At 56.5% G+C, this 13,181-nt stretch overlaps 1 protein-coding gene across 3 annotated transcripts in view; it reads right to left on the bottom strand.

The window, feature by feature from the left end:
* The window catches only part of PSD (pleckstrin and Sec7 domain containing), a 46,315-nt gene that overhangs the window by 26,247 nt on the left and 6,887 nt on the right, over positions 1-13,181 (bottom strand). For 2 of the 3 annotated variants that reach the window (XM_061459330.1, XM_061459332.1), the window contains exons 3-6: positions 7,035-7,929; positions 6,853-6,955; positions 5,898-6,366; positions 92-535 (exon numbers count right to left, since the gene is read on the bottom strand). In XM_061459330.1, coding sequence (XP_061315314.1) covers positions 92-535; positions 5,898-6,366; positions 6,853-6,955; positions 7,035-7,802 — 1,784 coding nt within the window. In that variant the 5' untranslated portion in view covers positions 7,803-7,929. Of the gene's footprint in view, positions 1-91; positions 536-5,897; positions 6,367-6,852; positions 6,956-7,034; positions 7,930-10,880; positions 10,980-13,181 lie in introns of those variants that run through there. The other variant, XM_061459331.1, reaches the window with a different exon arrangement.

Here is a 13,181-nt window from a genome sequence, read left to right as displayed (position 1 = left end):
CGGTCTTGGCTGCAAAGCACTCCATACAGGGTTAGACTCCACAGGAAACTTTGGTGGCTCAGCTGGACAGCAAGCAGCTTTGGTCACTCACCTCATGTTGGAGGCCAAGGGAATAGCAAAGCTGTCCTCTGAGTGGCAAGGGCTGTGCCGTACACCTTTGCTTCGTCTCCCCTGCTCCTCCTCCCTCTCTGTCCAGGGGGCATCTGTAGCTGAACTTGTCCCAGAGTCTGGCTCCAAGTGAGCCAGAGGAGCAAAGTTCTCCTCGATCAGCTTGGCGCTGTCTTTGATCTGTCCCTGTATTTCTGGGGTGACAGCTGGGAGGTCAAAAGTGAAAAAGGTCCCATGGGTGCGGGCTGGGGAGGAGAGGATGTCAATGGAGTCCAGGCTGGTGTAAGATGTGCCTTTGGCTCGATGGGACTCCATGATGCTCTCAAAATGCTTGCTGAAAGAGTCCATGCCATCCTTGGAGAGGCTGTGCCCCAGGAGGAAGGGCACTGGAGACTTGAGCATACCTTGTGTGTCTTGGTCCATGACCCTAGAGGGAAAGAAAGTGAGAAGAACTGGTCACTGAGGAGCGAGGGATCAAAGCCCAACAAAAATCCATGTGCTGTTCCAGAAGGAAACTGGGGAGGGCAGAAATCTCATCTGAACATCCACCGACCTCCAAGGAAACACCTTTGCCTGCCCAAGACATCATGGGAAGAAGGACTGGGCTGGCCTCTTTCCAGACATATGCTTCTCCTTTAATGTGCCACAGACTTTTGTTCCTTTAGTAGCTCATCCTCATAAGAAGCTTATGAGATGGCTACTGCTCCCAGACATTTGATTTGAGCTTAGATCCAATAAAGGGCTCAAGCACCAGAAGCAGGATGTGGTTCAGCTCCATTTCCAAACAAATCTAGAAGTGGCTGCATTTTCCACAAGCCTTCAGAGCTCCCAGCACCCACCAGGTTCCTCCTAAAGCTGCTCAGGACAGCGTGACACTTTCTTCCATGAACACAGCACTGTGGTCAGTGAGCACGGCAGTCAGTGAGCGCCATGCTCAGACCATGACCAGCGCCTACCTGCAAGGTCTGCTGGCTGGTCCCAGGAGATATCTGGGACCTGGCACAAGGCAATGCTGAGCCCCAGGCTTCCCCAGACAGAACAGAGGGAGCCTTACACCCGCCTCTGGGCTCAGGGACCTAAGCCAGCCCATGTCCTAGAGGCCAGGCTTGGTCCTGGCTCATCATCTTGTCAGGGATCAGCTCTGCAGGGAGGCCCAGCTTGCCTCACAAACATCTGGGTCCAGCCCAACACAGGAGTTTCTTAACCCTGGAGCCCTAAGTGTTTTGTCCTGTAAATGAGGTGAAGTGTAGCCTGCCCTTCCATCAGAGCATGTGACAACCGGGACATTTCCAACCCAGGGAACATCAATGCTTCAGCTGTACAAGCATAATAAATACAGCCCTAAAAGCCTACTTTGCTCATAAGCCGCTACCATTTTATTAAAGCAGCAGAAAAGCACTTGTTATGCCACTCTCTCCTCTGATGAAAGGAGAGGAACTGCTCCACCTTGTCATAATGTTTGTTATGAACAAACAGCTTTGTACAGAGGGCTCAGAAAAGGCATTGCTGTTACAAGCACCAAATGGTTTTCATTCATTATGCTTCGCATACTGCTCAAAAATCTCACCCTGATTACTTCAGCAGGACAAGAGCTGGCAGCTTGAGTCCCCCAGAGCGCTAGTGGGCTTCAAAGGAGCACAGCAAAGCCAGGAACAGGTAAGCAAGGCAGGGTGGAGGCTGCTCTAACCCATCCACCAGCATATCATGGCTGCGCAGCACTGAAGCTCTTACCATTCCCACCTTTCTGGCAAGGACAAGGCTGAAGAGACCCATTACAGACGCAAATGTGCATTCACTGTCCTTACCACCCAGCTGTGTGCTACTAAACCATGCTAACTGCTGCTGACTTTGTTTTCTGCCTCATATTCATAAGGAGGGCAATGGCGAAGACAGCGCCAGCAGACAGAAGGGATCTTGTTTCCAGGAGGGGGAGCTGGGCTTATTCTTGCGTTTATTGCCCGAAGACACAGAAAAAAAACCCCACAGCTGGTTTTGCCCACATCATCGGAGCTCTCAAAGCAACCTCTCCGCCTCAAAATACCAAGTGCAAAGCCGTTCAGCTCCAGAGGGATCTAGTCACTGCATCAGGGGCGCAGCGCTGCCGGCACACATTACTCCTGCTTGGATCTAGATGCTTCTTCATCAGCTGCTGCTGCACTGCTCATCCCTCCCTACACGGGCTCCAGCCCTCCAGGAAGGGTCATTGCACCGTCACCGAGCCAGACAAACACAGGTGGGAGGAGCAGAGGACGGGAGGAGATGCAGAAGCTGTCATCGAGCATCTGTGCAAGGGTGACTGGCAGCGGGAAGGCACATAGGTTTCCAGCCTTGAGCTGGGGCAGGAGAGGCGGTGAGCCTTCCTTGGGAGAGGGCCAAGCAGATCCCGAGAGCCAACAGCCCCGCTGCATTGCATGTTAGTGCCAAAGCCAGCGGGCAGCCTTCAGGCAAAGGCCTGCCCGCGGGGACCATGAGGGTCTGAGCAACTGGGCTTCAGCAGCGGCACCCTATGGCTGATGAAGGGGAAGGGGTTCTACCCGCTCTCCCCGCCTGGTGCTGCAGAGCCGAGCAGGACCCAGTGGGGGGAGAAAAGAGGAGAATCTCACTCCTCAGGCCCTCAGAGGTTTTCGCTCTCTGCAAAATGCTCCTCTGACACTCCACACCCCCGATTGCCCCAGCCATGCCCCACTCCTGCCCACACAGGCACGGTAGGCGCTGTGGGGGGATCCCAACTCAGCTTGAAAGTGAAGCCACACAGAACCACCCAACAGCCCCTCATTTTATCCGTCCCTGAATTACGCTCTTGTATGGACCAGCCCCAGCAGCTCCTTGCGCTCCTCATCCCCGGCTCCTTCACACACCTCCTCCAGCCTGGCAGCTGCCTGCTTTTAGACCTAATTCCAGCCTGTGCTCAGCCACAGGTACCCACCACGGGCACTGCGCTCCCTCCAGGCTGCCACATCCATGCTGTCACACTGAAGTATCACCCTAAGCTGCAGCTCTGTGGCCATGCTGGGCTCTGGGACAGAGGCCTGTGTGTTCACACCAGAGGCTTGTGACTACTGAGGCAGGTTAAGCACATGCTTAAGTGTTTGATGAAACCCAGGCCGTGACCATTTTTAATCCCCAGCAAGGCTTGCCATGCGGCTATTTTCAGCAGAGCAGTGAGCACAAAGGCTCTGGAAGGGCTCCCCAGGTAGCAGATCCAACGGCTTTCCCAGTTAAGACTGCTCCGCTTGCGGGGAGAAAAGGGAGCTGCCGCTCTCGGGGGAGCAGGCATCGCAGCAGTCTCTTCCCTCTTATCAGCCCAAGGCACCCGTGCTGCGGGACCAGCCCTGCCTCCAGCTCACCCAGCACATCTGCTGGTGCTTGGGGAGGAAGGAAATTGAGCCCACTTTCACTGACAGGTCTTGGTTTCCTGGGACTAATGGGAATAAAGACAATAAAGGCTTAGACTAGTCATTAGAGTTGGTAGATCTGACTCTAAATATATTCAGGGAGCAGATTTGCTGGAAGAAGACACTGTTTCTTCCACCACTTTCCATGTCTCATTTGATTTGGTGTTAGATTTTTCAGCTGTTAGCATAGGCTCTTACTTTGGGAGGGTAACTCACCAATGTGAAGATGCCCTTTGGCCAGAATATGAAGGACAACAAAATAGTACCAAGCCAAAATCCCCCTCACAGAGGGTGCTAAACCCTTAAGGCTAGATTTTCAAAGGGATTTACATGTTTACATGCTGCAAATTAGCATCCAAAGGTGCTGCAGTAATTCTGTAGGACTGGTCCTTCCCAGGCCTAGGGTACAGCAGCTTGAGCAGCAGCAGAATGGTGCCAGCTCTGGGGAGCTTCTTAATCACCTCAGCATCACCCCTCCTGTGAGCAGGCAAAGCAGAAGGCTTGAAGTAGAAAGCATCAATACTGTTGACTGCTAAACAGGGAGGAGGACTGCAGCTGCAGAGCTCAGAAACAGTGCGTAAGCAAAAACCCAGGGCTGTGATGCAGGGGCTAAACAAGCTCATGGTTTGAGGCTTGTGATTGTCAAGATGCTGTCTGCAGGGTCTGCACCTTCCTGGGGAATATTCAGGGGGCTGCAAAGCAAGAAACCCACTGGTCTACAAAGAAGCCATGTAAAATTAATGACTCTATATACACATCAGTAATTATACCTGCAGCACCATCCTTAGGAGCAGCAACGCATTTAAGGACACATCCAAGCTTTCATGCTGTCTGGGGAGCTACAGTAAGGTGCCTCAGAGGGGCTTACAGCTCATAGGGCTTGTATTGACCTAGTAAATATGTGGAAATAAAATATCATGATGCAAGGTAACTTTTACAGTATCTTGAAGAACTTGTTTGCAATTATAACAACTTTACACCTTACTCAAAACTTCTATCACTATTCATTTGGAAAAGAATACATAAAAATTTGCTTATTTTCAGCTTTTCTCTAGAACCCAAAGTTTTTGAGGCCAGGGCAGAGGCAGACAGCAGGGTGGGAGGTATCTACCCCCTCCACTAAAGATGCAAAGGCTGGACAAGCTGGCAGGAGACCAGTGCCTCTCAGGACACACACCTTCCCTCCCCATTAGCTCAGCACCTTTGGGTTTCTCCTTCACAGTGCAGGGGCACCACTGGGGGCTATATTTTCATTATCTTTTCCCACTGCCAATAGCAAAACCTCTTTTTTCTTTTTCTTCCACCTAAATGCTCCCCACCTGCCTTCTGCACAGCTATGTGAGCACATGCTGCCACACAGCATCCCAGGCATTGCCCTCGCTTTGTGCTTCCGAGGTAAGACTCTCCCTAACTCTGCAAAGCACTTGCTGATGATGCTGAGCTCCTTATCTCACCCATGAGTCTTTGCCAATACACAGGAAATGCCCTTGGCTGCCACTGCCTGCAGGGGCATCTCCCACCCCCTTCCAGGGCCTTTCCCTCCAGGCAGCTGTCCTGCAGAGGGCTCTGGAGCTTCTTCCCCTCCTGTGTCCTCCTGGGAAAAGTGGATTGATTCCTGTAACTCCTCACGGTCAAACCACCACTCCAGAGGACATTCCATACGCAGAGTCTTGTGCTGCTGGGCCAAAACACCATCTCCCACGCCTGGTGCAGGGTGGACAGCAGCTCAGATGGTGTCAGCTGCCTATGGGTGGGCAACTGAACCTTGGTGTCACCTTCATCAGCTCCTCAGCACAGTGTGTTTTGTCACACAAGTGACAGCACAAAAGACATGAGGCTTTTTCTAGCCCAACACATCCCCCACTCTTTCTCAAACATGGCAAATACCTACTGAGGCCAAGCAAAAGGGACCCCTCTCACCACCAAGGCAGAACTGTCTGCAGATGGAAGGGTAGCCCAGCAGCACTTGCAGCATGCAGCAGTTTCAGGACACGGCCTGGGCTCAGGCACCCTGCCACCATCACCCCAATGCCCAGCAGAACCAGGGCAGGATGCAGTTAACATGGCAGGACCCACTCCAAGGAAGGCTCAGCTTAGCTGGGCAACGTGAGCTGCAGAGCTCACCCCAGGGGAGCAGGGCCCATGGCACACCACCTGGGGCTGGATCATTGGTGCTGCCCTACTCTTTCCATAGGGCAGTGAGGGCCCCCTCCCAGTCTCAGTCCCAGCCACAGCCCCAGAGGGGTGATCCAGGACTCCATCTTACCCCACATGCAACTTGCATAGAGCTACTGGGATTTTTGGCTCAGAAGCTTTTGGCAGAACCCATTTCACCACACAGGGGACCATAAAGAGGGTGAGAGGAGCTTTTAGCCCTCACGCACGGAGCCTCACCTTTCCCTGTTCTCTTTCCTCATTGCCTCAAACACCTCATCGTCTTCGTCCACATGCCTGTCCCGCAGCCCATCCTTTGGGCAGTTGGTGCCTGGGGCGGGGGACTCCTCTGGAATGCTGTTCCTCCTGCCTGGGGTGCCCCCAAAGCTTGGGTTGCTCTCACTGTCCTTCTGGCTCTCAATCGCTGAATCCACCTCCTCCTTCTCGGCCAGGATATCATCGATGTTGGTTTCGCGATAGCACCTCAGCGGCACGGTGTCCAGGTCTGTCTCAGAGTACTTCACTGTCCTCCTTATAATCCCAGTCTCGCAGGAGCCGGGCTTCTGGCTGCCCGTAGGAGACATCTCTATCTCCACTTCCACGTGGCTCAGGCTGTGCTCAGGTACCAACCCTGGTGGCTTGGCGGGCAGCGAGCAGACGGGCTTCTGCGGGGGCTCAGCCAGAGGAGTAGAGTCAGGGGCAGAGGAGCCTGCAAGGTAGCCCCAAGCACTCAGAGCTGTGGGGAGCTGCTCCAAGGAGCACTGGAGAGCCGCTCCTGTGGCATCACATATACCAAGAGCAGCAACACACATATGATGGGCACTGGGGAATGGAGAAGGGAAGCCAGAAGGAAGAAGACTGGCAGAAGCAGAGGCAGGGTGCTATCAGTGCTAGTGCACTCGCAGCCAGCCCTGAGCCCCCATCTGAACCCAAAAGCCCTTCTGCAGAGGCAGCAGGGGGCTGCTAGAGGTTAAGGCTCTGTCACCCCCTTTGCATAGCACTGCATAGCCACAGGGAACTCTGTGGGGAAGCTCGTGTGTGCAGGATCTGGCCCCAAGAGGACACAGACTGGCTGATCTTGGGGGGATCTCTTGTTGGGCACCAACAAGCCCTGAAGGATTGGGCAGCCCCAGAGGTAGTCCCGGCAGCAATTTAGACTTGCAAAGGAGACTTGCACTCCCCCCCAACTTCTTACCTGTTTTCGGGGTGTCCAAGGAGCCATAGAAGAATTCCCACTTGGCCCTGGCGATGCGTTGAGCATGGGCTGAGCTCTGCCGGGGGTACGGCCAGGCGCTGCCCTGCAGAGGAGAGAGCGGTGAGTGGGCAAGAGACTCTGGGGCACAGCCCGAACCCAGTGCAGAGCACCCTAGCACCTACCTGGAGCCGGGGCTCTGGCTTCAGGGGGCTCCTGGCGAAGGCAGGGAGGTTCTCCGGCAGCCCGTTGGTGAGGGAGCGGCAGAGGCAGCCAACGTTGAGGGCACAGGGCTCCTTCCCACATGGACATGTTCCCCCCGGGGTCCTGCCCCCGGACAGGAGCGGGTCCGACGCGGAGGTCTCCAGCTTGAGCGTGCGCAGGAGCCGCTCCTGGGGCCGGGGCTGGGGCCGGGGGCATCCTGCGTCCCCGCCGAGCTCCAGGCTGCGGCTGAGGCTGCGGGGCCCGTTGTCCCAGCAGGGCGGCAGGCCGCCCAGGGTCTGCACGCTGGCCTTCTCGATGAAGCGGAAGGTGACCACGGAGCTATGTCCCTCCAGGGCCGCTGTCGCCGCCGGACTGCGGCTGCCCAGGGACGAGACCCCCGGGCTGAGCCGGCCCCGCCGAGGGGTACAGAGGGCTGTCAGGCGCCCCGTGCCCGGGCAGCTCCCGTTGCTAAAGGGAGCCGCTTCGACCGGCCTGCGGACCAGGGAGCCGGTGCTGCTGTAGAGACCGAGGGGGCAGCGGCGGGTGTCGGGGGCCAGGCCCTTGCGCAGCAGGTGCAGGCGGCCGGCGTTGAGGTTGGGGGTGAGGCAGCGCGGGGGGCTGCACCTCCCAGCCTCGGGGCTGCCCTCCGCCAGCCAAGGCCTGCGGTCCACCCCGCGGGTGCACGGCAGGGGGGAGGTGCTGCAGCCCTCCTCGGGGTGGAAGTGGACGGGTCCCCCCGCCTGGGCCATCCCGGTGGATGAGGGCAGGGAGGTGTCAGGTCCAGAGCCCAGCTGGGTGGCACGGGCACAGCAAGGTGGGTTCCCAGCAACCCTGAGATGATGGACGGGTCGAGGGGCGACACATCCTCAGGCAGCCCTGCAACAAGGGCGAGGAGAGCTGGTTAGGGCAGGGAGGACACAAGAAAAAGGCGAGGCACACTGGAAGGACAGGCAAAAGGTGCCTTGCCCTCGTGGGAGGAGAAAGAGATGCTCCAGGTAAGACAGCCACTTCAAACCTGCTGCAAGAAGCAGGCAAGTTCATTGTAGACATCACATCAGCACCACTGTGGCAGTCTTCTGCTCAATCCTCCGGCACCCAAAGTGTTTGCTTTCTTCCTAGGGTGCCAGGGTGCTCAGGCACTTCCCGCAGAGACCAGCATACAGACACAGCAAGAGAGCACATGGTGCGTTTTAAAGTGAGTTTCATTCATCCTGCTTTAGGATGAATATTTAGTACCAACAGCCTACTAAAATTACTTCAGTAAGGGGGAAAGGATGATACACTGGATCACTGAGACATCCTCCAATTACACTTGCCTGAGGAGTTTAACATGAGCAGCATGGGCAAAGAGACTCTGCCTTTGGAGGTCAGCCTTGGTTTAAAGTGTGTCACACCAGCACATGCTGCAGCTGCTATTGGTGGCACAGACAGAGCTGTCAGCACCTGCAGATCCAAAAAGGAGTGGTTATGATATCCTGCCCTGGGAGAACAGAGCACATGGCCCTGCACACAGCTTACCTGCCTGCCTGCCTGCCTCTGCCCAAGGACCCTCCATACAGAGGTGAGACCAGCCACTCCACGGTAGTGGCCAGGCAGCTGCAGGAGAAGGCAGGAACTGGAGCCCCTACTGGCACTGGCAGGGCTCCTGACAGTTCTGTTTCTCCCGGGGGAGCTGAAACTTATATTCATCCTTCCCTGAGTTTATCTGAATTCCTGGTGTGCAGACAGGACTTCGCCTTGGCAGCTTTTGCCTTCTGACAGATGCCAAGGTACCAAGTCCCTCACTTAGATCTCATCATTTTAAAGTGAGAAACCAAATGTCAGTTGCAAACAGAGGAAAGCATGGTTTCTTCTCTCCATTTCTATGCACAAACTAGGCATGATTAAATTCCCGAAGGACATGGGGCTGGATTTCTCAATGGTGTTTAGGCTCTAGTGATGCAGAGACATAACTCTTAGTAATATAGCTCTGAGGGGCAGGCGCCCATCTATCTGCACTATCACACTTCTAAAAAAATATCTGTCTCCTGCTGAGCAGCAGCAATCTGTAATTCACTCACAAAAATATACCCTTCTGTTTAATATATCAGTTACTGGTTTAACATTTTTTTCTCATGTTATGGTTGCGTTCACATTCAAGGCTGCTGAGGTTAACTGATAAATAACAAAGATGCGGGGCTTCTATGTTCCTAATGAAATTCCACTTTTTATCTCAAAGCAGACTGACACACATGCCAAGGAAAAAAGTTATCACTAGGAATACTTGGCATTCACTGTAACATAACAAATCTATAAAACCCCAGCCTATCTCAGTACATGTAAGTTACTGCTAAAATGAATGGGATAAGCACAGCATGTCCTCCTAGTTAGCAGAGGAGAGTTATCAAATTCAGAGCAAAGGCTATGTGTGCCTGTGACCCACTGAAGCTGGATGGCTACACCATCCAGCAGAGAGAGCTTTTCTTTAATAATGAAAGGTAAAAAGCACAAAATGCAACAGAGATGAAAAATCAGTGATGGAGCTAAGGCTTCCTACTTGCTGATTTAAATTGTGAATCAAATTGATGCTCTTTAAAGCACTGTGATGAATGGGTTGGGCTGTATGGCACTGGTGGGCTGGAGGGAGGCTTGCTGATCTCATTGTCTGAAGGCCAGAGAAGTCCTGTGAAGAAAAGCTTACAGGGAGGCTGCCAGGGCAGCCCAGGACATGCGTTCAAAGAGAAAAACTCGGGAGGTGCAGTGTGATAGCCGGGAGCTGCATGCCAGTGGGGGATTTCATTTGTTCAGTAAAACATCTCACGCTCACAAGAAGCTTGCTCCTCCTGATTGCCTCTTCTCAGTAGCTAAAGGGATGTCTAGGGATTTTTCCCAGCCCTTGCTTTGAGCTGTACCCGGTGCAACAGGGGACGTTCATGCCGGTGCAGGCGCTTGCTTGGCAGAGCGGGGTGATGGGAGTGAAGGCAGCAGACAGAAGGAGTTGCTCACGCTGCGGGGGAAGAGCGCACCCACGGCAGGGTTGCGTGGGGACAACGCGCAGGAGCCGGGGGAGGATGCCAGGGGAACGGGCGAAGAACGGGACGGGGATGGGAAGGAAGCAGGAGGTGCAGGGCTGGGGGCTGAATTCACGCAATGGGCCGTATTTGTGTGCTGGACACGGTACCACTGTCAGAGGCGATGGCAGGGAATGAGGACAAGCAGGCTGTGGATGCCGGGCCGTCTGCCGGGGAGGGTGGTCCCAAGGAGGTTCCTCTGCACTCGGGCCTCAGGGCAGTTTCGGGGATGGAGTGATGACCGAGGGGTGCCTGCCGGCCCTGGGGCTATGGGACACAGGATACCCCTTCCTAAGGGAGTATCGAGGCAGGGGACTTTCCCCACATCCAAGCTGGGGCTGAGCCTGCCCTTCTCTCCCTGGCCACCCCAGCCTGGCCTCCTTTGTCCGGCACCTCGCGTCTCGGCGGGATCAGCCCTGAGTGGATGTGACATCCATCCGGATGAGAAGGGTGCCCCCCCGGCCAGGGGGGCTGGCGGAGCCGCTCGCTCCCCCCGCAGAGCCGCCCGCCTCACCCCGGCCGCACTCCCCGTGCCCGGGCTGGTGCCCCGAGCCCGTCCCGCTGCATCAGTACACCGGCCGCTTCGAGCGGGTCTCGACACCGCCGGGTGCTCACCGGTGCTAGCGCAGCCCTGTGCCGCCGCCCGCCGGTCACGGCTGCCGGGAGGGCGCAGATCCGCCTCGGCCCCTGCAACAACCGCTGCAACTTTCCCCGCTCCCCCGCCGCCCTGCTCTGGGCCCCGCTGCTCCCCGCTCCTCTCTGCTCCCCGCTCCTTACCGGCAGTGCCGCCGCCGCCGCCGCCGCATCCTGCGCGCCGCTGCTCCGCGCTGCCGCCGGCACGGTACAGTACAATACGGCTCGGCTCGGCTCGGCTCGGCTCGGCTCGGCTCGGCCCGGCCCGGCCCGTCGGACGCGGTGCGGTGCGGTACAGTACAGTGCCACAAGCCCTAGCTTGCCGCTCCCCGCCGCGCTAATCCCGGCCCGGGCCTGTCACTCCGCCCCTCTGACAGCCTCGTCAGCCAATGGGAAACCCCCGTCGGGCGCCGCGCCCCGCCTCACCCGGTGGCACCGGTACCTGCGGAGCGAGGAGCAGGCGGATCCACGCCGGACCCGGGTGCGTGTCCGTGTGCGGCAGGCGTGTCCCGGTGCACCACTGTGCACGTACTGCTAGAGCACCGCTCACGTGTCCCTGTGTGCCAGGTGCATGTCCTGGTGTAGCACCCCGCACAACCCTGATGTCCCGGTGTAACACCGTGGAGGTCTGGTGTCTCGGTGTGCACATCCCCATGTGCGGTATGAACCTGGCCTCATGCGCTAGCATATGCAGTCTCGTATGCCTTGTGCATGTCCCAGTGTAGCGCCGCACATGTCCATAGCATGCACCTCTCCATCCGTGTGCACATCACTGTGCACGGTATGTCCCTGCTCAGCAGCATACAAGATCCTGTGTGACCGCAGACACTTGTCCTCATGCATGAGCATGCATAGCCCTGTGTGCTGTGCCCTGTGCCGCAGGGTACAGGTCGCCCCCAAACCCCACCACTGCTTGGGATCATGAGGACAAGACAAAAGCTACCATGTGCCCTGGGCCACTGGCCACCTCCAGGAAGGCCCCTTGCTGGAGTCTCACCTCTCCACAGGTCCTGACACTAAGCACACTGTGGCCACAGGTGCCAAGGTGTCCCAGGCAACCAGGGACTTGACATCATTGTGTCACCAGCCGCTCTAAGGATGGGAAATGCCAGCCCAGCCTAAGGAAACCACTTCATGCTACAGGGTGGAAACCCCCGTCCTTTGCATCCTGCCAGGTGTAGGCACCAGAAGCATGTGCAGGACAGCGGAGAACCAAGATGAGGGGTGCTGTGGCAGGGTCCCCAGCCACCACACTGCTACTGCGCTGGGGCTGCACATGGCAGTGGCTGGGGCTGGAAGCCAGCGCTCCCTGCCAGCCCGGGTTGCCTGATTGATTCACTATTAAACAGCACTTTATTACCCAGCCCAGTAATCGTTATTAAATGTGTGTGAGAGGAGGGGCCCAGGGGAGCCAGGGCCTCACACGCACACTATGCCTGCAAGAGGAATCTGGGAAAAGCTGCCCCTCCTTGCTGCTTTCCCTGCCTGCAGCGAGCCCAGATCCAACCTCGCCTGGCCTTGCTGTCACCCCAAAGTGTGCCCCCTTGCCCCCTCCCAGGCATAGGGACACAGGGAGAAAGCAGCAGGCTGGGCACGCTCTCCTCATATTTAATGCATTGAGGCACTGCCATTTTCTCCCTGCTTCTCCAGGCTCCTGCCTGCGTGGGGCTCCTCTCCACACGCCGGGGACCACAGGTCCCTGAGCTGCCGTGCACGCCGCCGGCTTTAGGCAGGCTCCGGGAAACTGGGATAATTAGGGGCCTCGCTGCTGTAGGATCAACGACCCGATTCCTTCAGCAGCTTCTTGATGGCAGGAGGGCGGGGAGAGGGAAGGCTTTTCTCTAAGCCGCAGCCAGAGTGACAGATTTAACCAAGGGGAAGAGCTGGGAGTTTTCCCCAGTGTGTCTGCACCAGGACACTGTGCCTGTGCCTTCCTGGCACTCACAGGCAGCCCTGCTGAGAGCTGCACAGGGTAAGGGAGAGTTCCTCTGCTGCCACCCTGTCTGGAGATCCAAGTCATCCGCAGAAAACACATCTCCTTCCAAACCATGCATGTTTCCACTATGCAGCTGTTACTCTCCCAGCCACACTCTGCTCCATATCCCCCTTGCCTTCCCACAGCCCTATAACTCCTAAAGGATGTGCCCACTGACATGGGTCTAGCCAGCGCTGACATAAGCCCCACTGGTTGAGGATTTAACTCTGGATCCCCTGGTCCCTCCTGCTGTGAATCCCTTCCCAGCTGATGCGGAGGAGGGGGAGCAGGGAACCCATCTGGCAGATGACAGAAGGGGACAAGGAGAATTCCCCATGCATCAACCCAGGGGGCTCAGACAGAGAGCCAGGAGAGCAGTGCACAGGGAGCCCTCTTTATAGTCACCTGGGCATTTAAGCATTTCTAGTCCCTGCCTGTGTTATCACATCTTTCCTCCATGGACACCACCC

Source organism: Pezoporus flaviventris, unplaced genomic scaffold (genome assembly GCF_033815535.1).
Source record: "Pezoporus flaviventris isolate CSIRO_AGI_PZ_B2104156 unplaced genomic scaffold, CSIRO_AGI_Pfla_v1 ptg000029l, whole genome shotgun sequence".
In the NCBI taxonomy this organism is placed as follows: Eukaryota; Metazoa; Chordata; class Aves; order Psittaciformes; family Psittacidae; genus Pezoporus; species Pezoporus flaviventris.
This window is presented reverse-complemented; position numbering and strand designations above follow the sequence as displayed.